The sequence below is a fragment of the Mytilus edulis genome, chromosome 2, assembly GCF_963676685.1.
Source record: "Mytilus edulis chromosome 2, xbMytEdul2.2, whole genome shotgun sequence".
Lineage (NCBI taxonomy): Eukaryota > Metazoa > Mollusca > Bivalvia > Mytilida > Mytilidae > Mytilus > Mytilus edulis.
The window spans coordinates 88,225,454-88,252,396 of NC_092345.1; the positions used below are offsets into that span (position 1 = coordinate 88,225,454).

At 31.8% G+C, this 26,943-nt stretch overlaps 2 protein-coding genes across 4 annotated transcripts in view; both read left to right on the forward strand.

The window, feature by feature from the left end:
* Positions 1 to 61: 61 nt before the first annotated feature.
* Positions 62 to 26,943, forward strand: part of LOC139513307 (DNA mismatch repair protein Mlh1-like) — a 141,448-nt gene continuing 114,566 nt past the window's right edge. Inside the window, exons 1-8 of one of the 3 annotated variants that reach the window (XM_071301694.1) lie at positions 62 to 194; positions 9,887 to 10,019; positions 10,874 to 10,964; positions 11,448 to 11,620; positions 12,467 to 12,539; positions 14,347 to 14,438; positions 14,804 to 14,846; positions 15,394 to 15,482. In XM_071301694.1, coding sequence (XP_071157795.1) covers positions 9,895 to 10,019; positions 10,874 to 10,964; positions 11,448 to 11,620; positions 12,467 to 12,539; positions 14,347 to 14,438; positions 14,804 to 14,846; positions 15,394 to 15,482 — 686 coding nt within the window. In that variant the 5' untranslated portion in view covers positions 62 to 194; positions 9,887 to 9,894. Of the gene's footprint in view, positions 195 to 9,886; positions 10,020 to 10,873; positions 10,965 to 11,447; positions 11,621 to 11,803; positions 11,885 to 12,466; positions 12,540 to 14,346; positions 14,439 to 14,803; positions 14,847 to 15,393; positions 15,483 to 26,943 lie in introns of those variants that run through there. The other 2 variants (XM_071301695.1, XM_071301696.1) reach the window with 2 other exon arrangements.
* Positions 5,390 to 6,415, forward strand: LOC139511068 (uncharacterized). The gene has a single exon (XM_071297639.1). The coding sequence runs from the start codon at positions 5,390 to 5,392 to the stop codon at positions 6,413 to 6,415; it is 1,026 nt and encodes a 341-aa protein (XP_071153740.1).

Here is a 26,943-nt window from a genome sequence, read left to right on the forward strand (position 1 = left end):
GGTTTAATTAGGTATTTTGCACTATTTCCGTTTCTAAGGAGATTATTTCGCAAAGCGGAAGTTCGATATTAGGTTGTCTACCTTGAACGGCGGGTTATTTGTTGGTGCTTTTCACAGTTTTATATGAAAACTACAATTTACTAAAAACTGGATGATTGTCTGCTAATTTGGAGTAGATTTTTAAACAAACCCATGTATGATTCGTTTATTGTGAAACCTTCTCATGGTTGCCATTTCCTCATTACACAAATACTTACACAAATAAAAAAGCAAACTTAAAATCAGAGCACCTTGTAGCAGACGAATTTGGAAGTATTCAAACTGTTTAAATACTAATTTTTGCAACAGTGAAAATATGAAAAAAAATATATTTAAATTTTACATTTGATCACCTTTCGATTCATGCCAAGACTGGCAAGAGGGCTGAAAATATACTTGTTTTACAAAATTGTGAAAAATCAGAATTGACAGCATAACTTTTGTTGAAAAATCCATGTTGTTTATAGGTTTTTTACGTAATTCCATTTTCAATTTAAAACAAAGAATTTCATTTTAGTATTAGAATATTTGTTTTTATTAAAAATAAAACAATTTAATAAAATTTACCTTGATCATGTTGATTATAAAAAGGCAAAGTTGCCAAGTAATATTATTTATTGTGTTACACAAATCTATCAGATCAGCCAATCATGTAAGTTTCCCTAGAGAACTACTTTTGTCCCCTTAAAACCGTATGTTGTATTGGTGTTATACTCATTTTATTTGTATGTGATGTATCTGTCCTCATTTACTTTGATGTTGATCCAGCCAATGCAGAGCTCCAGATAAGCTGCGTATTTGCGTGATCACGCAATACAAATAATAAAAAACCCAATGCAATTGCCCATTGCAGGGTTCAATAACCCAATTAATTCAAAGGAAAACCCAATTATATTCCAAAACCATGAGTTCTCAACCCTTTTTATTGGCTACCATTTGCGTTATTTACCCTTATCTGTTTACAGTGGTCGCGTCGCGTAAACTATTTTTATAATATTTATAATTGGAAATTTCCTTTCGTTCTAAAAATAGATCCCTGCATCAAGTAGCTGAAATGGGTCCCTGTTAGAGTTTTCCGTTGCTCAATAGGTACACGTGTTTTTGAAAACATTTCGATCTTCTCGGCGTTTATCCAATTAGCTTGTGTCATGAAGTCATATTTTTTTCGCATTGCTTGGGATTTATCATTACGTACGTACGTTAACGAGAACATTGCTAATAAAAGCAGGGTTTCCTCAAAAACGAAATCAGTTGGAAAAAGTGAAAGGCCAAATTAATTTTGACATGATAAAGCATCAGAAACCAAAAGTTCTAATAAAAGACAACTAAACCCAGATTTATGAAAATTGGAATAAAACAAAAACATTCAAGTATAATTAGAGTTTATATACTATTTTTTTTCATTTACGGTTAATTAATGAATACACACACAGGCACTGGTCTCAGAATTTATTATATAAAGGTATAAGACGAGTGCCTGTGAATACACATATCCGTTTTTTTACAGTTTATATGAGAAAATACAAAACTGGCAGAAGGTTTGAAACGGAACACAAATTAGACCTACAATTCTCAGTCAATAAACCAAATAAAACAGCTAGCAAATAACCCTAACCCTAACCCTAAACCAAATAAAACAGCTAAACAAAGAAAGAAACATATTTAAGATGGGAAAAAAATCTAGGGTTGATATTGCCTAAATATTCAATATTGTGTTGATGAAAAAACCCAATACATTAAGGAGCTTGGTGGTGAAAAACCCAATTTGATATTAACATGAGGGGTGAATTGGAATTGATAATGCAATCAAAAAACTTTATCACCCAATTATATAAGAAAATGGTGGGTAAAAAACCCAATTTGTGAATTTTTATCTGGAGCTCTGCAATGTCATTTCTTTCTGGTCCACGATCTTATGACAATTGTTGAATAAACGAACAAATTATAGACATTTATTTGATTAGAAAAAGTCTTAGTTATTATGATGGTAATACAATTATGTTTTCTATTAGACTGTAAATATATTTCTTATTTCTTATCTCTACAATATATATACACATGGAAAAAAGTATTGCAACACCTTGATTTTTTAAAATTTGAAAAATCAGCCTCTTTTTTTTTAGGGAATATAATAAAATATGTGTATAATATTATTGAAACATAGTTCCAAACAGTTTTTTTTCCTGTCAGACATTGGGGCCTGCAGGGTACAAAGTTTTGCCAGACCCATCACATCTCTGCCAGACCTATATTTTCACTCACAAAAATTTATTTTCGTAATATGAAAAAAAAGCCCCCCCTTTTTTCCATTTTACACCACCCCTAGATGTAGAGTATAAAAAGTATTATCAGTTTCACCTCAAGAAATTTTCAATTTATCATGAATAAATGTTAGCAGTTATTAAAAATAAAAAATTCTTACTGTTTATAAATAACAATGAAATATAACTGTTTCCTGTTAAGGGGTTTCCCGAATTTTCCCGCCAAAAAGCACATGGCCTTTAACAATTGTAAACAAAGCATTCAATTTGTGATTATGGATAACAGCTTTAATTAATTGAATTTAGATATAGATATTCAACTTAAGGTACATGCAATCAGGCAATGTTTTTACTATTTTCTGGATTAATACTAATTTGAAAGAAAATTTTAAAAAATAAAATAATCTTTGACATCAAAACAACAAACGATCTGAAATATATTATGAATATTCAGTGACCCATATATTTTTTGAACTCTGCTACGGAGGTCAAAGTTACATCATTTTTTTCAAACCAATGGTGTGTATTCTCTGTTACAACTTATCAACTGCGTTTGATATAAATATTTCAATAAATTAACGATGTCAAACATACGATTTCAAAACTGAAATTAATACTGCAAAAGGTTTACTTTTTATTTTTATGGAAGGATAAAGTAATGTCAGGCTATGATATTTATCATTAAAACAGTGTGAACTCCCAATTTCTATTATGTAATCGAAGCCTTGAATGTTGTTCTATCTAATCATGCAACATGGTTGTAAAATCACAATTTTAAAAACAAAATACTCTGCTGGGACTGACAAGGAATTAAGTTTTGGCTGACCCAAGCGGACTAAAATATTGCCAGCCATCAGGTCCTGCACAGCAAAGAGTTTTGCCGGACCTGCATAATTTCTGCCCCTTAGGTCTGACAGGTCCGACGATTAGTTGCATCTCTGTAGTTCACGATAACATTGGCATGGAAACGAACAAAAAATGTTTAAAAAAAAAATGATTTATATAACCACAATTTCAATAACAAAATGAAGTGTTTTTTGTACAAAAAAACGCATTTGACAAGTTTCAGTGTAGTCGAACTTTACAATGTCAGACATTTCAAAATTAATCTTCAGATGACTGTTCACATCATGGTTGATCGTTATACGCCAAAGAATTAGTACTTTGTGCGCAGCCTCCATTCAAACGGATAACCGCATCTTAGCGTCTTCTGATTCCTGCCATAAATCGACTAATTTGTTGCTAAGGTAGCAGCAACCATTTCTGATGAAGGGAATTGTTTATTTCATGTTGTGTTTGAACTGGGCTGTCCTTTCGCTCACTTTCCGCTCAATAGTGTCCCATATAAGCTCAATATGGTTCAAAGCCGGGCTACGATCGGGCCAAGGAAGATGAACCAAATTCCATTTGAACATTGGATCTTCCTCCACAATGCTAATTTCCAACTTTGGCGAGCTCTGCACTACATTGGATATGGAAAACTGTAAGTCTGCTCGTTAGCAAAGGTCTCCGAAATGGTATTATCGCACTGTAACCAGTAGCGATGAGTTGATCTCGAACAGTTCTTGTTAAAAGGCTCTTGTATGGCCACCACTCTCATTTTAGGATTGTCTTGTATGCAATGGGTTTCCTTCTGACCAACCTTCATTATGCTTGATTTTCTCTAGCAAATGGAATAGGGGGTCTTCATTATCTCAGAAGGTCTTTTACAGCGTTTATTGCCTGATTTTTATTCTCAAAACGACTTCAGTGGCATGGTGATGACCAACAATGCGTGCAGTTGTTACAGCGACAGCCCTGCTTCTCTTATGCTGATAATCTGCCATCTTGCTGCAGTTAAGAGTTGTCAAGGACCCATTATAAGGTGTCAATCACATAATTTTAAAAACTTGGTTATTTAAAGTGCTGAAAACAATGAGGATCAAAACATCGAGTCGATATTTATTGATTAAACTCAGGTGATACTTAAATAATGTTTAACTAGTTCTATTTTACCAAATTATATCACAAAAAAATAATGAGTGTTTTTTTTTAATTCAATTTCAATTTGGTGTTGCAATACTTTTTTCCAGGTGTATATATGTGAATTTATAAAAAAAATAAAAAATTCCATAATATTCCACTGACCATGTTACCTTCTTGGAATATAACTTTAACATTCTCATTTTGCATTAAAAATAGTACCAGTCAATCTCCTTTTCTTATAGATTTAAAATGATTCATCTGAATGTTCCTCCAATATTAGGCATACCTCTCTTATTAACTGCTATTCTTAACCATTGATAATTTATTTATTATTTTTGCAAGTTTCATATCATGAATCAAATATGTCACCAAATCCTCCGCTGTTAGTGTAATAAAATGGCGAAAAAGTGCTTATTTCATCACACAATTTGAGGGTTTTCTTAAATATTTGTTATAATAGCTGTCACATGTTGGAAAATACGCAAAGTACAAACATTACGCTATGGTAATGTTGTTACCATAATGCTATACTGTGTGACGTTATATTGTATATGCATTAGCTGTCACGACGATTTAATGTATAGAAAACACATCGCATGATTTATAAAGATTCTTCAACATTTAATGGTGCCGTGACCAGGATATATATGGATTCAAAGCTAAAGTCAGTTCGTGCTAGACACAAAGGAGCTGTCACGAAGCTACTGGTGAAATTCGACGAGTTAAAGTCAAAAACAGACACAGAAGTTGACGAAGTGAAAGCCCTTGATGCCGTCACGCAGAAACAGAAAACATTGATTGACCTGAATAACAGACTTTTGGAACAGACATCGGAGGAAAATCTGGAGCAGGAAATCACTGACTCAGATGAGTATATGTATGAACTTGATTGAAAATTAGACAAATTTCGGAAATTCATTAAGTCCTTTGAAACAAATACTAACATTTCGCATGATACTGTTGGTCCTTCAACAGACTTGACCCAGACGCATATAATTTCACACCTGAAGCTAGAGTTGATATGAACACATGTGCAGTAGACCAATGAAGCTTTTAGTTTGAGGTCTTACGGAGACGGATTAGAATCATACGTACGAGCAGAGTCACTTGGTCAAACACCAGAGATGTATGGTTTACTTTTGGTACCTGTAGTTTTGGACAAGTTACCGATTGACATAAGAAAATCTATTGCAAGAGAACACAGGAGAGATAATTTGATATTGAATAATCTACGCAAATCTATAACTAAAGAGATCGACATACTCGAAGCTGGAGAAGGAGTCACAGATTCAGACAGATTGTACGCTACTGCATTTTTTATGGGTACGCAATCACATTCATACAAGAGCAAATTCACAGACACACATAAGAAGAAAAATACATGTACATGTATTTTCTGTTCAGGTGAGCACTATCCGACGGAGTGCTCTGAAGTAACAGACGCAAACGCTAGAAATCAGATTGTAAAACAGAAACAGTTATGCTTTAACTGTTTAGGGTCACACCGAGTGGCCGCATGTAAGTCTACAAAACGATGCAAAAAATGTGACGGAATGCATAATACAAGCATATGTAAAGGTAAAGAGGTCATTCCAGGTACGACACCAGAGCCTACAATACAACAATCATCAATAAACGAAGTTGAAACACCAAACGAAACTAGAGTAATGTATTCATCACAACAGAGTCACAACATTCTCCTGAAAACAGCAACTGCACCAGTTGTATATAACGACCAAGAAGTAGAATGTAACATTTTATTTGACGAGGGAGCACAGCCTTCTTTTATAACTCAGAAATTAGCTGATAAATTAGAAATAAAACCCACAGAAAAAGTAAGCATTCAACTCTCTGCGTTCGGAGATTTATCTCAGAGAGATCGCATTTTAGACACTGCAACAATACAGCTACAGACCGACACAGGAGAAAATATGGTTATTAACACACTTATTGTTCCAGAAATTGCCATTCCAATTCACTACAGTATTTCACAAACTACAAGGAGCCTGCCACATTTGAGCGGACTTAAACTTGCACATTCTGTGCATAGTGGAGATCGTTTTGAAATTAACTTACTCATAGGCGCCGACCACTATTGGGACATTATTGAGGACAAAGTAATTAGAGGAAACGGACCCACCGCTGTTTAGTCAAAGATCGGATATCTATTATCAGGACCGATCAATAAAAACATTAACCAGCCGTCAACAGTTCTTATAGACGTCATTACAGACAAGAACACAGCTATTGAAAACAAGAAAGGTTGCCTTGGAAACATGACCATCAAGATGAGATACCTTCAGGTATAACCGTTGCCAAAAGAAGACCAGAAAACACATCGCAATGGCTCAGGTAGCAATACACAGTTAGAAGTTTAGTTTCGCATTATGGCCCCTGTGAATTTTTTAAATATGAAAGTTTTTGTACAATAAAATTGATTTTTAGATAATTGAAGAATAATATAGCCTTCTTAGTGGGTTTATATGAACATTTAGATTGTTTTTAACATGTTTTATAGGCCATTTATATGATTGACAGTCCATATTTTCCTATCCGTACCGTCCATAGGTCCATAAATTATTGTAGTGTTTATCAACAAAGATTTTTCCCTCGATCTTTTCAATTCAATTTTATGGAAAAACGAGCAGAAATGCATATGATTTTTTTTGGACCACTTGATAGATATAAACCTATGGATTCAGGAAAGGTATCACTGTAATTGATTGAAATTTTCCTTTAGACCAAATTTTGGAGACTTGTGACATGTTCACCCCCCTTTTTTGCTATATTTTGTATCTAAGAAATGCAGATTGTTGCCATGGTTACACCCAAAAGGGATTATATTTCACCCTTATGACCATTAGAAATCAAATCTATGGAAGATTATCTTTCTATAAGTATATACATGCATAACACACATATAAAGCCTTCTTTGTTAGACAGAAGGAGGGGAAACAGGGTGTTTAAAAATTATGAGTGTCAATTTAAAGTTTTTTTTCCTAACTGTGTATTGCTTCCTCATTCAAAGAAGATTGCACATGAACTCATTAACTTACTACTAAGACCACCCGAACGAACACACCCTCCACTAGTGGAGTCAAGAAGCCACACAGATACTGGAAGATAACGCTTTACTGTGTGACGTTATATTGTATATGCATTAGCTATCACGACGATTAAACGTATAGAAAACACAACGCATGATTTATTAAGATTCTTCAACGTCACATTCACCTTTGTGAACATTGGGATGTTTCCAGCAATTGATTAAAATTCTTGTCAGCTTTAACTTTACTTTTGTCACATGTTCAGTTTATTTTTCACTCTTTGATGGAAATGAAATTACTAAGAGTGCGTTGAGAGTAAGGTCAAACTGGTAACTATTAACAACATTTTTTTTGCCTTAAACTATTCAAAATTATGTATAATGTTACTGCATGTAATGATAAAGACAATATTCAAAGATCGTTCACATTTTTTGGGTAAAGATGGCATGAAATGCAATAAAAACCCTATGGTACTGACTTGATGTCTAAATCTTCCAAGGTTGATCACTTCTTTTGAGATTCACCAAATAAAGTGCATTGATCATAGCATTTAGAACATTCTATTCATAATCATTTCCAGAAATCTGTTCATGAACATTTCGAGAAATTTTCAATGAAATTTATGCTCAGATATATATTCAAGTTAAAAATGAGAGCTTTTTGTAAAACAGTCTGAATTTATCTGCTTTCACTATTTGTAAATCACAAAGTGTTATTATCACAATACAGAATCCCTGTAAAAATTGTCAAATTGAAATCACGGTACAATATGGTTAACTAAATATGATGCCTTTTTTTTTTTATGGAAAATAACCCTACCAAGTAATAGAGCTTTCTAGTCTCATAGGAGTTGTGTTCTCAAGGTGATATTTTTGGCATTCTAAAAAACAATGGTCAAAGTCCCATTTCTCCTTTAGTTATTTCAAAATCAAACTTATGAGCAAGCTTGGTTAAGAAAATATAATGACAAAGAATATTACCAAGTTTGAAGGCTGTTTGCCAAATTTGGTCTCTTGAGTAACCATGTACCACTCTTTTGATTTGACCATTTAAATGTTACTGCTTTTATTTTAGTATTGTAACAATAACACTTTTTATCATAGGCCAAGTTCGGATGGAACTCGAGTTCTGAAACGAGTTCCATATGAACGGTAAATAATTTTGATGAGTAAGGGTCTTGATTACCGGAAGTACAAGGCCCCTCCTCTGAATATGTTTACATTCAAATTTGATTGGATGGATGTCATAACATACGGGATATCGAGTCGATCTCTAGGAACCCTGCCACAACCCAGGACTCCTCGAGTGTTAATGGCGGCAAAGCTATATCCAATCATAACAGGTGTTATATATGACCATGTCAATCCCATCTACTCTAGATATTCATCCGAACTTGGCCTATATGTTTAGTAGTAAATACAGTAAATTTGCATATTTGATAAATAGCCGGCTGTTTAATCCATATCGCGCAACTTTGATGCGCACCCTTTATCACATACCCTTTATCACACCCCTTCTTTTTTTTTTTCTTTTTTTTTACTGAAAGTCAGTTTTGTTGTTTTTTTTTGCTTAAGAAAAATTTTCCTCAAAATAAGTCATTTTTTTGAATGACGTCATTGTTTGGTATGTGACGTCACGAACGATGAGTTTTCATATTGTATGTGATGTCACGAACGTCAAGTTTTCATATTTTTTGGCACACTAAATGCAACTATAACAAATACAAACCACACAAATAAATACAATAATAAACAAAATATTTTTAAAAGAACAGCACGCAAATTGTAAGGTAACCCAGGTGGTTCGGATAAGTAATTGAGCAGTTCTTTTAAGGCCTTTGAAATAAGACAAAAGTAGAACTGAAGGTAACCCAGTGCTATGGATCAGAAAACAGTTCATGTAATATAATACTCTTCTGTTGAAATATATGATAAAGCGTATAATACATGGCAAAATCCATATCACATGCCGTATCACCCAATATCATCCCTTGGGCTGATATTAATGTCTCGGGATGATACGACATATGATACGGATTTTGCCATGTATTATTCTCTATATAAATTAAACTCCTTTAAAACAGAGTTCTCTCATTCTTGGTAGTTTTGTTTTTGATCATGTTTACCTCACCCATATAGTACATGTTTGTACTGTCATTTCAATCTTATCATTTCAGATGGGAGTTATGTGACTTTTACTAATTTTTGGAGTACTGTTATAGAATCACCTTATCATTTACTAATGAATGCAACTTCTTTGAAATCATTTTACAAAATGCTCTCATACTTGTTAAGATTGTTTGCAGTCATGTGTAGTTGACCACAGTGTACCATGATTTTTTATTAGGCCATTCATATGTGAGTTATGGGTCTATTACCATATTCTGACTAATGTACCACAATGACATATTGTGACCAATTTAATTCCTCATTTATAAAGCCTATGGTACAATTTTCTACAGTAGCAATCTTATTCTTAAAAGAGTCTACATGTATATGTATATATGAAATATGATTTTGTTTTGATAATTATATATTCTACTTCAATGACTGAGGTATCAAACGAAATTTACAGGTTAGAAGATGGCAGTAAGTAAACCTGCCCCTGGAGTAATAAGAAAATTAGATGAAGTAGTTGTAAACAGAATAGCAGCAGGGGAAGTAATTCAGAGACCTGCAAATGCCTTAAAGGAAATGATAGAAAATAGGTATGGTGAAAAATGAAAACATTAATTAAATTTTCAAATATATATGTTTGAAGGTGAAAATTGAATGTTCCTGCAGGGCTATTATATCTATGATTTACTGCTGATTCAGCCTTATTTCCAATGAAAATATGCTGTGTTTCTCTTTCAAACAGTTTCCTACTGCAAAATTGCAAAACTATTTTGATCATCTGTAACAGTAAGGACATGGGAAATTTCATTCAAAATATAATTTGCAATTGTTTTGAATATTTATAAACTATTGATACATCGGTATGTATTATCTGATAACTACGGCATATATAACAATATACAAACCATGTATCTTAACTGGACCTCAAATGTCTTCTGATTCATTGTGATGGATTTTATGAAAGGGAAGGTAGGTGCCTATTTTCAAACCCAACCCTCTAAATCTTAGCAGTGTACATTTTTGTCAAACATTCCTATTTTCGAATAGTTATTTCCATGTTATTTCTGCGGAAAAGAAATAATTAAAAGAGAAAAATAACTTATATTTTCATTTTGAAAGGTTTCAGGTTCATAATTAAATTTCCCACTTGAGACTATGCACACACTTATACTCATGTATTGTAATCTAAGCAAAAACCTGTTGTGTCTACTTAGTAAATGTAATGTTCAAACAAAAATGAAAAATAACTGGCAGTACACCTGGTTATATCGTTTATTAGAGTTGATTTAAAGACAGAAACAGAAGAGAACAAGTTGAACTGACAGTTGTCTTTATAGCCATTTTTTCGGATATTTTTAAAATGTTTTCATTGATTTTATTCTTTTACATGCTAAATGTAAAAGTATTCACACCAATTTGAAACATCTGCTTTTATTCTTTTCAGTTTGGATGCAAAGTCTACATCCATTCAAGTAACAGTAAAGCAAGGAGGATTAAAACTGCTACAGATACAAGATAATGGATCAGGTGTTAGGGTAAGTTACATTTACTCAAGAAGGATTAAAACTGCTACAGAGATGGGATAATAGAACTTCTAGTTTTATAACCACAGATTTCTTGCTCTGAATTTTTCAATTCGTCAGACATAGAATTATGCTGAATTTCATAGAAAAATAAGTTGAACACTTATTGAAGAGCTATATTCTTTGAAATTGACAAGCATCTCTTTGATACAAGCAAAAATAATGGGAGATAAAAAAAAAAGGCTTGTCAAATGACAGGACCAACATGGCTAGGGGTGAAATAATTGCAGATGCAAGCAAAAATAGAACTAAATGAAATGAAATTTATGCTAGAAATAAGCAGCAGGATTTAGTATTTTTGATTCATTTTATGGAACTTAATAAATTTGATGACAGTAAATACATTATCATGTATTATGTTACTCCTGTTCAGGAAAATGTTGATAATTTCTTCTTATTGATAAGATATATGAAAGACTGTATTTAATTTTGTAGAAGGAAGATATGGAAATTGTATGTGAGAGATTTACTACCAGTAAATTACAGAAATTTGAAGATCTGAATTCCATAGCAACATATGGTTTCCGTGGTGAAGCACTAGCTAGTATCAGTCATGTTGCCCATGTGACAATAACAACTAGAACAGCTGATTCAAAATGTGCTTATAAGTATGTTAATACTACATGTCTTCAATAGGCATCATATGTATGGCAACTATATAACAACGAGAACAGCTGATTCAAAATGTGCTTATAAGTATGTTAATACTACATGTCTTCAATAGGCATCATATGTATGGCAACTATATAACAACGAGAACAGCTGATTCAAAATGTGCTTATAAGTATGTTAATACTACATGTCTTCAATAGGCATCATATGTATGGCAACTATATAACAACGAGAACAGCTGATTCAAAATGTGCTTATAAGTATGTTAATACTACATGTCTTTAATAGGCATCATATTGTAGATTATTGCGTTGCGTTGTGTATTTGATCGTAAGTTAACTAAGGCGTTAAAGATAGAACTACGTCTGCCATTATACAGTTCTATTCAATACAACATAAAGTATTACAATTACGCTACGTCACAAAGATAGTGGCCGTACCGCAAAAAGGTATGTTAATATTAGCGCAATTCTTTACACATATGTATGGCAACTATTTATTTTTCTTCCTCAATTTTTGAAAGCTTTTGTTCTGTCAATCAAAGTTGTTCTCTATGCAGATAAGATAATCTTGGTTGAGTTTATCCTAATTATACCCTTTCAACTTATAATTTTTTGCAGAACAGCCCTAGTCATTGTAAAGATACTAGAAGTGGGTACCTGCATCTGTGACAACCAGAAAAAAGACCAAATTTATAATTATCATCTTTATTGATTTGCTTGAGTTTAGCCTACTGCATATTTAAACTTTAATTCATCTATTCATCGAACTTAGTAGACAATTATACTCATTAATAATTTTTATTAACATTGATATGTATTTCGATCTTTGCTATACTATAGGGGCATGTATTCAGATGGAAAGTTAAAGGAACCAGTGAAGCCTTGTGCTGGAAATATTGGAACACAAATTACAGTAAGTTTTCTGTTGCAAAAACTTGTACATCTTTTGAAATACAGTTTGGTATTTGGCGAAAGGTTACTGATATCTTGGTTTCATTTTTATGATGTTTTAGATTGAAGTGATGTTTTCATGATATTTTTTCTGATTGTATGATAAATAAAAGACTATTTATGGGATAAACTTCAAATAAAGAGTCACTTAATCTTGACCTCATTTTTATGGCCCATTGATTTACATTGCATTTGGTGATAAGACCGGTTTCCAAATTACCTTTTAAATATTTAAAACTCAATATGAATGGCCCTTTATAAAACAGCATTGCCCCCATTTTATACTTCCTTGCAAATAAAATTTTGTTTGGATTGAAGGGGTATTTAGAAATACCATGTCTCTGTTGAAAAAGTATACAAGCCTGATCCAAGATCATAATTAAGGGGAGATAATCAAATGTTCTTAACTTCTTACTTCAATATTACAATATGTGGTAATAGTCTCTGGTAAGCTAAACTGCTCCTTACTTATAAGACAGAATGATAAAACCTTAAACAGTTGTAGAACACTAACTAACCATACGTGCAAGGGCTGTATAGCCAGTCAAGGTCGTTAAAAACTTCCATTTGTTGAACACTAACTACATGCCCTAAGGAATTGTTTAAGGAAATATTATCTGGATACTATATAATATGTTGAAGGGGAGATAATCTCATTTACTTACTTAGACCTAGCAATACCTGGTATTATACATTTACTTACTTAGACCTAGCAATACGTGGTATTATACATTTACTTACTTAGACCTAGCAATACGTGGTATTATACATTTACTTACTTAGACCTAGCAATACCTGGTATTATACATTTACTTACTTAGACCTAGCAATACCTGGTATTATACATTTACTTACTTAGACCTAGCAATACGTGGTATTATACATTTACTTACTTAGACCTAGCAATACGTGGTATTATACATTTACTTACTTAGATCTAGCAATACCTGGTATTATACATTTACTTACTTAGACCTAGCAATACCTGGTATTATACATTTACTTACTTAGATCTAGCAATACGTGGTATTATACATTTACTTACTTAGACCTAGCAATACGTGATATTATACATTTACTTACTTAGACCTAGCAATACGTGGTATTATACATTTACTTACTTAGATCTAGCAATACCTGGTATTATACATTTACTTACTTAGACCTAGCAATACCTGGTATTATACATTTACTTACTTAGATCTAGCAATACCTGGTATTATTCATTTACTTACTTAGACCTAGCAATATGTGGTATTATACATTTACTTACTTAGACCTAGCAATACGTGATATTATACATTTACTTACTTAGACCTAGCAATACCTGGTATTATACATTTACTTACTTAGATCTAGCAATACCTGGTATTATACTATTGATCTGTTTCCTTTTTTTGGACTTAAGTTCATAAATGGTTCTAGTTGTATTAGAGACAGACTTTTTATATTATCATCAGTTACACAGACATTTCTATATGTCACCTTTACCTGAATTGTGAAAGATAATATAAATGATGTAATAATAGTGCTATTTCTTGCTTATAGTTTTTCAATGCACTTGTCCTGTATTTCCCCCCTGGTTCTCTCTTCATTACACAAATGTTATTATGGCCAGGTTGTAAAGTGCTATTGTTGAAAAACTCATTTGTAACATATGTTTATGTTATATTATTATATAAAGCCAAGACCTTGTTCAGTTGGACGTATATGAACAAGTTTTACTTTATAGTTTCTTATCTGTTTTATTGTATATTTTCAATATGTAGGTAGAAGACTTATTTTACAACATTACAACAAGGAGAAAAGCATTAAAAAGTCCTTCAGATGAGCATGCTAAGGTTGTAGAGGTTGTCAGCAGGTAATTTTTAATTTTAATTTAAGTTGATACATGTATGTTTCAGTTTCTTTAGATGTCAACCTTTGCCTTTATAATCTTGTTCAGTTTACCAAGTAATAAACAAAATGTTATGGTTATCTTCTTCTCATATATTTTATGATGGTACGATACTAAACCCCTTACGGGTAGTTGCAATTTACATTAACTTTATTTTATTGTAGTATATAGCCACTTTTCGTATGTTATTTTATTAACGACGTTGATGTGAAAATGCAAACCCCACTGCTATGATTGAATATGAGCTAATCATTGTAAAGTAAAATAAAGTTTAAAATAATTTATAAATTTATACAAAGTATTTTTTTTTTTTTTTTTTTTTTATACAGATATGCAGTTCACAACAGTGGTGTAGGATTTACAGTTAAAAAGGTAGTAGATGATGCTAACCATCAGCAAGGAATGAAATGTTGTAACTTACTATTTAGTTTCTTCTCTTGCCCTTGTTGGGCTGTATAGAATGACCAGATTAAGTCAATATGTTAGCCTATCTTTCTCAAAATAAAAGCAGGGTTTTGAGTAAATTATGGGTCATGTGATTCGATTAAGATACTGAATTAACTGAATGAAAATTATGATAGGTTTTAAGATAACTGAATAGAAAAATATAAATTGATAGAACTGGTATTGTATATTTGTGAAAGGAATTTTAGGGGTATACATCTGTGAGAAGGAAACCAAACAACAGAAAAACAAACCACGACATCTATTGGTATTGAATGGTATGTCAAGCTCTGAATCATATCAACACTATACAAACATGGAACAAAAACTACACAAACATTTATCTGCCTAACAAATAACTAAATCAGCCACTCACAAATGTTTTGACTTGAATTAGGCAAAAACAATTATGTATAGATAATTTTAACGACAATTTTGTAAAGATAAATGAAAAAGTTGAAAATGACTATTTTAGCATGGAGACAGTACAGCAGATGTGAGAACACCAGTGAATTCATCACCTGTAGACAACATCAGAACTATATTTGGTCCATCCATTGCCAAGTAAGTGACTTTACTGTATTACTGTCAACTGTGTACCTCAAATTTCATGAATGGGAAAGCATATCTTGTGAAGAGACAGTAGATATTTTTATTTCAGATGAGATATCCTTTTTAAAGTACAATGTATTTTAACAGCCCTCAAATTTTTAGCAGGCCCTAGTTATGATCACTAATCCTTCTTGATCATGGAATATGTTTTATGTTTGTATTATCATGAAAACATGAATCCACTTAGCAATTACGCTATGATCTAATTGAAAATGACAATTGCTATGATCTAATTGAAAATGACAATTGATATGATCTAATTAAAAATGACAATTGCTATGATCTAATTGAAAATGACAATAATGATATGATCTAATTGAAAATGACAATTGCTATGATCTAATTGAAAATGACAATTGATATGATCTAATTGAAAATGACAATTGCTATGATCTAATTGAAAATGACAATTGATATGATCTAATTGAAAATGACAATTGCTATGATCTAATTGAAAATGACAATAATGATATGATCTAATTGAAAATGACAATTGCTATGATCTAATTGAAAATGACAAATACTATGATCTAATTGAAAATGACAATAATGATATGATCTAATTGAAAATGACAATTACTATGATCTAATTGAAAATGACAATTACTATGATCTAATGGAAAATGACAATTGCTATAATCTAATTGAAAATGACTGAACACCTTTTTTTGTGAGTAGAACTAGCTGGCTTCCAACAGTCAATATACATCGATTTTAAAACAATGCAGAAATAATGAAGTGATTATATATAAGGGCTATTCCAGAAAAAAATGTATGGGGGGGGGGGGGGGGGGGTTGGAAGGCACATTATATTAATAATACATGGGTGATGGGTATCAGAGCAACTTTTCAGACTATAATGCACTATAAGTCTCAATTACAATTGTCTGGGTGGAGGGTGCTGACAAAAAGTGCCTTCCAACCCCCCTATACATTTTTTTCTGGAATAGCCCTAAGTATTAACTTGTGTATAATGATTTCCAGTAAAACTATTCTAGTTATCTCCCTTTACATGATAAACTTGCATGAACCTGTCAAGTGTCAAATCAGTACAACTTGAGATATCATGCTATTTAACACTAGTGTTAGCTTGATTCAGACTTTTAATTTTTCTTATTTCTCAATGCATATAAGTTAATCAATTCTGGCAAAAGGTCATCTCACCTCTATTTATTTGTTTACTTATAGCTAATGGTTTTTAGTGCAACAGTGTTTGAAGGAAAATTCCATGCACCTATTAAGTTGTGTGTCATTTTTGCCCTAGAAGTGTTTTATATGAAACTAGAATAATGAGGTCATGTGAATTAGAGTATCTTTATTTTCAAAATAGGCATTTTTGAGCCTGCCCCAAGTCAGTTGCCTCTGGCATATGTTGGTCTTGTATTTTTAATTTTAGTTCATTTTTATATATGTTTAGGAGTTCAGTATGACATTAATTTTCGCTGAACTAGTACACATTTTTGCAAAGAGGCCAGCTGAAGACTGACTCCAGATGCAGGATTTTCTTGCTGTGTTGAATAACCCATGCAGCCTTCTGCAGTTTTTGACTCCTTGAATGGGTTGTTGTCTCTTTGACACATGCCCCATTTCCATTGTCAATTTATAAAAATTAAAGTACATGTAGTTATAACTGATATGACTGTTTTAGCTATGAGTAAACCTTAGTGTAAATCACACAATCTTCCAGCTAATTATATTGTTATTTTGAGGAAAAATTGGAGAGATCTTTCCTTACTGCATTAAACAATGCCCTTTCAATTGAGTTTCCCTTTTCAGACATGAATTTTCCAACATTATAATTGTTTTAACCAATGAATTATTTTATTAAAGTATTAAATGCCAGAAATTGATTAAAATTTTGTTAATCATCTTCGCTTGATTCATTGACAAATCACTTAAGTAACAGGTGAACTAATTAATTCACTGAATGACCTATAACATCAAATACCAAAAGTGTAAAAGGGTTATAAGTCTGACATTTTTTTTAATATTGATAAATTTTATACGGATGTGTACTGAAACCAATAATAACAATGTTAACTTTTAAAAGAGTTACAGCAGTATTCAATAAATCAATTGTCAAGTATACTGAAAACTATCAAATTTTACAGAATTAGTACAAAGGCATAAAGTGCAAAATCTAAAGTGCACATAATTAACATGGTATAGATGTGTAAAATAAATAAAAATTGTACAATAGCAAGCTTATCAAAGTTTTAGTTCGTTATTTCACTTTAACTTAATATTGTGTTTATGTAAATGTAAATCATCGACATCCAAGGCTTGGTCATATTTGAAATGAAATACAGATTCAAATATTGTGAAAGTAATAAAGTACAATTCTTATATGATTTGCATATCAATAAATACTTGAATTCCAAAACTACTTTGATAACCTTCACTGTGATCTAGTCATGTGCGATACACATGCATGCATACTGTTAAGAAAAAAATTCCACTTATATCAAAAAAGATATTCATACTACCATTTCTTACAGAAATTTTAAAAAATTCAATGAGACAAATTTTCTAAGTGACTTAGCTATTGCACCTTTTGATAAAATTGAACATGAAAGTCACCCAAATACATGTATTCAGATGTGGTATGACATATTTAATGCAGTTCTAGATAAACATGCATCAATTGTTACTAAAGGAGTAAAAAGAGACAGACAACCTGAATGGATCAATAATGAAATTGCATATGCCAGAAAAATGAGAGAGAAATACCATAAATTAGGAATGTGGTCCGAGTTCAAATTTTGGCGAAACAGGACAAAACACATAATCGATGAATCAAAAAGAAATTTTTATTCAAAGATGGTAAAAGATTCAAAAGCTTCTAAAGATTTGTGGAAATGTATTCGAAGTCTTAACCCATCCCAACAAGAAAAGCCATATGAACTTTTAAATGAAGATGGTGTTAAAACTAATAATGTCAGTGACATTTGTAATGTTTTTAATAAGTTTTTTACATCTTGTGTTGAAAACCTGAGGACTGACAGATGTATGAGCAAAAATCATGATTATAATTAACTCAATTTGTACAAAAGAAATTTACTAAGTCAGAACAAGTAAAATTTTCAATTCCACCAGTCACAATAAATGGTCTATTTAATGAGATGATCAAACTTGACATTAATAAAGCCACCGGATCTGATAACATAGGACCAAAATTTTTTTAAATTGAGTGCTCCTTTCATAACTTCATCTTTAACTTACATTTTTAACAGAATAATAGATACAAGTACATTTCCCAGTGTTCTAAAGAATGCAAGAGTAACCCCTGTTTTTAAAGCTGGTGAAAAATTCATGGCAACAAATTGTAGACCAATTTCTGTCCTACCTGTTTTATCAAACTTTTAGAAAAGCATGTTTCAAAACACTTATATGACTATCTAAAAAGATTAGATCTTTTACACGCAGCACAGGCTGGGTTTCGACAAGAACACTCTTGCCAAACTGCCCTTATCAATATCATAGATAAATGGATACAGGATATGAATGATGGTAACATCAACTTAGCAGTCCTGTTGGATTTTAAGAAAGCTTTTGATGTAGTAGATCATGATATTCTCTGTAAAAAACTTGAAATTTATGGATTTGATAATACTGTTTCATTTTTAGCTCACCTGGCCTAAAAGGCCATGTGAGCTTTTCTCATCACTTGGCGTCCGTCGTCGTCGTCGTCGTCGTCTGTCTTCGTTAACAATTTTTCAAACATCTTCTCCTCTGAAACTACTGAATGGATTTGAATGAAACTTAAAATGATTGTTCTTTAGATTATCCTGCACAAAGTGTGTGCTTCGATTTTTGATCCGTCAAAAAACATGGCCGCCGTTACTTAAAATAGAACATAGGGGTCAAATGCAGTTTTTGGCTTATATCTCAAAAATGGAAGCATTTAGAGCAAATCTGACATGGGGTAAAAATGTTCATTAGGTCAAGATCTATCAGCCCAGAAATTTTCAGATGAATCAAACAAACCATTGTTGGGTTGCTGCCACTAAATTGGTAATTTTAAGGAAATTTTGCAGTTTTTGGTCATTATCTTGAATATTATTATAGATGAAGATAAACTGTACACAGCAAAAATGATCAGCAAAGTAAGATCTACAAATAGGTTAATATGACCAAAATTGTCAATTGACCCCTTAAGGGGTAAATGTCCTTTAATGACAATTTTTCACAATTTATTCATCATATTTGCTAACTTTAAACAATCTTCTTCTCTGAAACTACTGAATGGATTTGGATGAAACTTAGCATGATAGTTCCTTAGATTATCCTGCACAAAGTTTGTGCTTTGATTTTTGATCCGTCAAAAAACATGGCCGCCCTTACTTTAAATAGAACATAGGGGTCAAATGCAGTTTTTGGCTTATATCTCAAAAACGAAAGCATTTAGAGCAAATCTGACATGGGGTAAAAATGTTCATTAGGTCAAGATCTATCAGCCCTGAAATTTTCAGACGAATCAAACAAACCATTGTTGGGTTGCTGCCACTTAATTGGTAATTTTAAGGAAATTTTACGGTTTTTGGTCATTATCTTGAATATCATTATAGATAAAGATAAACTGTAAACAGCAAAAATGATCAGCAAAGTAAGATCTACAAATAGGTTAATATGACCAAAATTGTCAATTGACCCCTTAAGGGTTAAATGTCCTTTAATGACAATTTTTCACAATTTGTTCATCATATTTGCTAACTTTAAAAAATCTTCTCCTCTGAAACTATTGAATGGATTTCGATGAAACTTAGCATGATTGTTCCTTAGATTATCCTGCACAAAGTTTGTGCTTCGATTTTTGATCCGTCAAAAAACATGGCCGCCGTTACTTAAAATAGAACATAGGGGTCAAATGCAGTTTTTGGCTTATATCTCAAAAACTAAAGCATTTAAAGCAAATCTGACACGTGGTAAAAATGTTCATTAGGTCAAGATCTATCAGCCCTGAAATTTTCAGATGAATCAAACAACCCATTGTTGGGTTGCTGCCACTTAATTGGTAATTTTAATGAAATTTTGCAGTTTTTGGTCATTATCTTGAATATTATTATAGATAAAGATAAACTGTAAACAGCAAAAATGATCAGCAAAGTAAGATCTACAAATAAGTTAATATGACCAAAATTGTCAATTGACCCCTTAAGGGGTTATTGTCCTTTAATGACAATTTTTCACAATTTGTTCATCATATGTGCTAACTTTAAAAAATCTTCTCCTCTAAAACTACTCAACCGAATTCAACCAAACTTTCAAAAATCATTTGAATGATCAGTAGGGTGTATAAAATAAAGTTTGTGTTTTATTTTCTATTTCGTCAAAAAACATGGCCGAAGGCATTGTTTACCAGGTGAGCGATTCAGGCTCTTGAGAGCCTCTTGTTTAAATCATATTTGAATGAAAGAAATCAACAAGTACAAATTGGTAATGCTCATTCTGAAAAACTTTATATCAAGTATGGTGTCCCCCAAGGCGCCATATTAGGCCCCCTTCTGTTTATATTATACATAAATGACCTTCCTATTTATATGAAAAATTGTTGCACTGATTTATATGCCGATGATTCAACTTCACATCTTTCTGGTAATTGTTATCAAACTCTACAGTCAAAGGTACAAGAAGATTTACATGGTGTTGAGGAATGGTGCAATGATAACAATATGTTCATCAATAAAAATAAAACAAAAATATATGATTATTGGAATGAAGCAAAGAGCAATGCCACATTACAATAAGAGTTGTTTAACTATTAACAATCAAGTGATACAATCTTCCACATGCGAAAGTCTTTTAGGCATTAAAATTGACCCTTCCCTCACATGGACAAACCAAATTGACGTGATCTGCTAAAAAATATTATCTAGACTATATCTACTATTAAAGATTAAAAGATTCTAATTCTAGACTGCAGAAAATTATTCTATAGTGGTTAAATCTTGCCACTAATTGATTTTTGTTGTATAGTGTGGAGTAGTTGTAGCAGTGAGGGTTTAAAAAGGATATTAAAATTACAAAAGAGAGCTTCTAGATTAATACTAGAAACAGACCCTTTCGCTCCTTCTGCACCCTTTTTCAAACACTTAAACTGGATGCCAGTTGAACAGAGAATAAAATATCACAAGTTTGTGATGATATTTAAGTGCATTAAAAATGATGCCCCATCATATCTTACTAAAAAGTTTCATTATGTTTCAGACTGAAATCCATACCCCTTGAGAAATGCTGTTCAAGGAAACCTCATACTCCCTAAACCAAAAAAAGAATTGTTCAAAAAATCTTTTATGTATTCTGGACCATTCTTGTGGAATAATTTGCCAATAACGTTAAGAAATATTACAAATGTTAATTCTTTCAAATACAAAATAACAGATCATTTATTGAAATCAACCTACCTGCATAAATAATATTAAAAACTGATTATGTCATCATGTTTATTTTTTCATCACATTTTATCAAGTTGTATTGAACATTATTATCATACTTGACTTTTTATACTAATGTATGCAATGTATATGTTTCCATTTTGTTTGATTTTTCATGATGAGGGCTTCAGGAAAGATTAGTTATATAGCTAACTGTGTAACCCTCTTAAAATAAAGTATTGTTGTTGTTGTTATAGAATGGAACATCAATACTGTTTGATTTGATTTATAATGTCGAAAATTTGACTTGGTACATGTAAGTCTTTTACAAAGCGCCTTTCGTAACACTTAAACATGCTCTTGTCTGGAATATAGTTGAAACATCCATCCAACAACTATTAATTTTACAAGACATTTGGGCAAGAAGCTATTCAGGAGTTGGTTTCACAAAAAAACTTCCAACTAAGATTGATGGAACAAGCGTACTGAATTGTTCGGGACTTAAGGATGTTTGCTGCTCAGTTTCATAATGAATAACTTTCCATGAAACTTGTATATATTGATAGGGGATTAATTGAGGAATCAAAAAAGAAAAAAAAATATAGGGGTCAATGTGCTTGTTATTGAGCTATTAGCCATTGGAATTTTGGCGGGAAAATGTTCTCTTTTGATTTTTCATAGCTTTATCATTGACCAGTAAAAGTTCTTAAAAACTATTAAAAAATAAAGATTTTATAAGACTTTTAAAAATAGCTTATAATTATATATGTAAAGATTTATGAACAGAAAAATGGGGGTCCATGGGCAAAATTTTTTAAGGCATTCAAATGGATAAAACCAGAGGATTTCGAAAATCTGACAAAAATTCCAAAACATGACAAGCAAACATCCTTAAGATCAATCATAGTGGTAAGTTTTTTCCAAGAAACCTACTCCTGCATTCAAGTCTGTGTGGCTGTTGATACTAAGTAGTTCATCTATAGTGATTACTAGCCTGTCAACACTGAGGTTGTGAGTTGAACATCCTGTTCATGGAAGGGGTTGGACTCTGACCGCACTTTATTAGGATTACCAGTTTTCATGCAAAAGCTCAGTGTTTTACCCAGGTACTGTTCCTCCACCATACATACTGACAGCCATGCTATAGGCAAGAGAAATGAAGGTGGCCTTAAACACCAAAATTCAATCAATCAATCATGCTTTTTAAGCAAAAAGTGTCTACATTAATTGTTTCATGCAGATCATAGTAAAATGACTCTGTGTCCTGGTAATTTTATATAACCTAATGTTGCCTTCAATAATCTATGTTTAACTTTGATTTGATTTGGTGTCAGAATTGATGTAAAAATTTACGAATTCCATAGTGATGATAAATTTGTTTATTAATTAAAACTATTGAGGGTCACTACAAAAACAAGATAATTGCAAAAAAATAACAATCTTAGGTTTTATGATAAGATTATAGCTACTGTGACCACTGTCATCTAAAATATGTGTTGTGCATAAAGCAGTGTGTTTGACTGACATAAAAATAGCCTGTTACTTAGTGTAACCATAGCCTAAAGAGGAGTAATTAATGAGTTGATGTAGATAACGTTTACACTTGGAGCCTGTAACCTTGGTCTAAAGAGGAGTAATTAATTAGTTGGTGTAAATTACATTTATACTCGGAAGTCAGATAGTATTGCAATCTTGTCAAGTGAATAAAAACAATGATATATGAAAACATTTTAATTACGTGAAATTTATGATGATTTACATGATTAATAGGGAAATGAATTATAATTTATAGTCTGATAGGTTGCATGTCATTCACTTTATCTACAAAGTGAAAGGTTTGTCTTATTTGAGGTTGGTTTGTTGGCTCTTTGTGAGTTATTATTAGAGCAGAATAATTAACATTAATATGCTCAAACTTTCTGTTTGTCTGTTTGTACATCTATCCTTACATCTGTACGTCCCAAAATTGGTTTCTGTTCTCTAACTTATGTTTGCCTCAACCAAATGTTATGACACTTATAAACAATGCTTATTACCATAAAAGTCAGATCAAGTACATATTTGGGTAGCATCAATTTTACAGTTCTTGAGTTATAACGTTATATCCCTTAATAACGTTACATGCAAGCGAGGGCATCATCTGTGTCCCATTGACACATTCCCCATTTATTTTTGGAAAGCTTATCTGACCCATAGGGCCAAATGAGCTTTTCTTATCCCTTGGAGTTCGTCCTCTTTTTACTTTAGAAAATCTTCTCCTCTTAAAAAACTTGGCCTTAATCTTCAGGGATCAAAATTGAACATATGGGGTAAAATGCAAATTTTGTCTGTTATGATTATCTTGAAAACTGTTATAAATAGAAAACATCTGACATGGGCAGAAATGTTCAAATCTGCCAACTATCCATTTACATCAAAACTATCAGAAGACTTTGAAAGGAGCTTTTTCCTTCAAGGATGATTTTTTTAATTTTGTTCATTTTAACTTGGTTTTCTGAATGGAAAAAAACAAACTTTTATCATGTAACTCATCATAAATTTCACTTAATTAAAATGTCTTTATATATCATTGTTTTTATTCACCTTACAAGTTTTCAGTTCTATTTCACTTCTGAGTATAATTACATGTTATTAAATTTTAAGTACAGCGGACACACAGGTGGCTGCCAGCTGTTTCCTTGCTGTAATATATGAACTGTTCAACTAATGCTTATCAATTTTTGATATGCCAATATTAATGACATAATGGAGGTCAAGTTCAACATTGACGATTTTTCCTAAACCGTTCAAGAGTAGATCTTCGATATATCGGAAAATTACACTTTATGTGGTGTCTGTTTATTAACCTATGAAACTTTTAGATTATAATATGCTGTTCCTAATAACAAAATGTAGGTCAAGGTTGATATTCAGGATTTTCTTTTTTTTGCTGTGAAGAGTTATGGTCCTTGATAGATTGAAAAATAGGCATTTATGCGTTTTTACTTATTATATTAAAAAATTGTAGGAGATGAATCTATACTTTGAATAGCAAAAATAATCTGCAAGACAAGATGTACCAATAACTTTAATTTTGTGACTCTTTTAGGAGTGATTGCCCTTATATAATGATTTATTTTTTTGTTTTTTGCAAAATTTATAGAAAGAAAGTGAGAAACTGTAAACAGTAAAATAATCAGCAATGTAAGATCAACAAAAAAGATATTTCAGATATTTATTCTTTTCTAATCCACAATAAAATGTCCTTTGTTGAAGATGCACATAGACCTACATGAGCTTTAGAGCCATCTACTGGGTAGTTATATTTGTCTGAAAATTCCTTAGTTACTGTAAGCCTTTTGATTCATTTTTACTGAAGAATATTCCAAGAAATTTGAATGTCATGCTGTACTGACAATCAGTCTTGAGAGTTTTAAATAAAAGGTGATCTTATACATATTTTTTGCCAATCATTATGTACATGTATTTTTAGCTAATGACAGATGATGATGCATCATTTACAGTAATTCTTTTATCAACAGTAATATGTAATTTTCATTCAAGAAACAAAATTTTGATATATGAGCGGTTTTTCCTTTCCCAGAAAGATAATAATAGTTATTTATCCTTGATTTTTAAAATAAAAATGCCACTTATGACATAAATCATTGACTAAATGAATATTTTTCTAATACATTGCATGGTTGGAATATTATATTTAATGGAAATTAAGAATTTGAGAAACTAAGGGCTTTTAAACATGTTTTTGTCTTGATTGATTTATTTCTGTGTTTACTTATGATCATTTGAAAGGGAAATGCTTTATTTTATTATGTAAAAAGGGAATATTTTCATTATGATTACTGGTTTGTAAAAGGAAGAAAGTTTTATTGTACAACAGTTTGAATACTAGCTGCCACAAGTTTTGGCGTATATATATCATCATCATTACTGCTTGTCTATAGTGACAGCAGTTGTTGAAATATGTACATAGATTAACTTAAGCCCCACTGCACCATAGCAGAGAACATGTACTAATCTTCTTTCTTCCATCCATTCATTGCAGCCTCTTACTCTAAGACCTTATGTTCTAAAGATTTCATACTTGATTGAATTGTTTGTCATCATGTGTACATGACTGGTAACTATATAGATATAGGAAGATGTGGTTTGAGTGCCAATATAGATATAGGAAGATGTGGTTTGAGTGCCAATGAGACAACTCTCTATCCATATATGCTTTTTAGATTTTGTCAATTTTCCAGGTGATAGGAAATTCATTGATTTTGTTCTATTGATACACAATAAGATGATACCTAGTGATACACAGATTTTACGTGTTGTATTGATACACAATAAGATGATACCTAGTGATACACAGATTTTACGTGTTGTATTGATACACAATAAGATGATACCTAGTGATACACAGATTTTACGTGTTGTATTGATACACAATAAGATGATACCTAGTGATACACAGATTTTACGGGTTGTATTGATACACAACAATAAGATGATACCTAGTGATACACATATTTTACGTGTTGGATTGATACACAATAAGATGATACCTAGTGATACACAGATTTTACGTGTTGTATTGATACACAATAAGATGATACCTAGTGATACACAGATTTTACGTGTTGTATTGATACACAATAAGATGATACCTAGTGATACACAGATTTTAAGTGTGTATATTCTTTTTATCTCATTTTGATGTATGAATTATAAAACATTATAAAATAGATTTGACATAACACATATTATTGAGATTTGGATGTAACAAATCATAAGAGGCTTTAAAAAACTTTTTATGTCATGAAATAGTGAAATTGTCTCCCCTTTTGGTTCTTCCAATCTGGGATGCAATTTGATGGGATTCTAAACAAACTTTTTGTGACTATTTAAGTTTTAAGAGGCAACAAGGGTTTTATGTTTTGTTAATCAGAAATTGCAGTATATTTTTCTTGGGTATTTTTTGGTTTCTCAACAGGTCATGTGTAACTGTGTTCATGTGACCTTACAAACACAGTGAGTAAAACATAGGATAT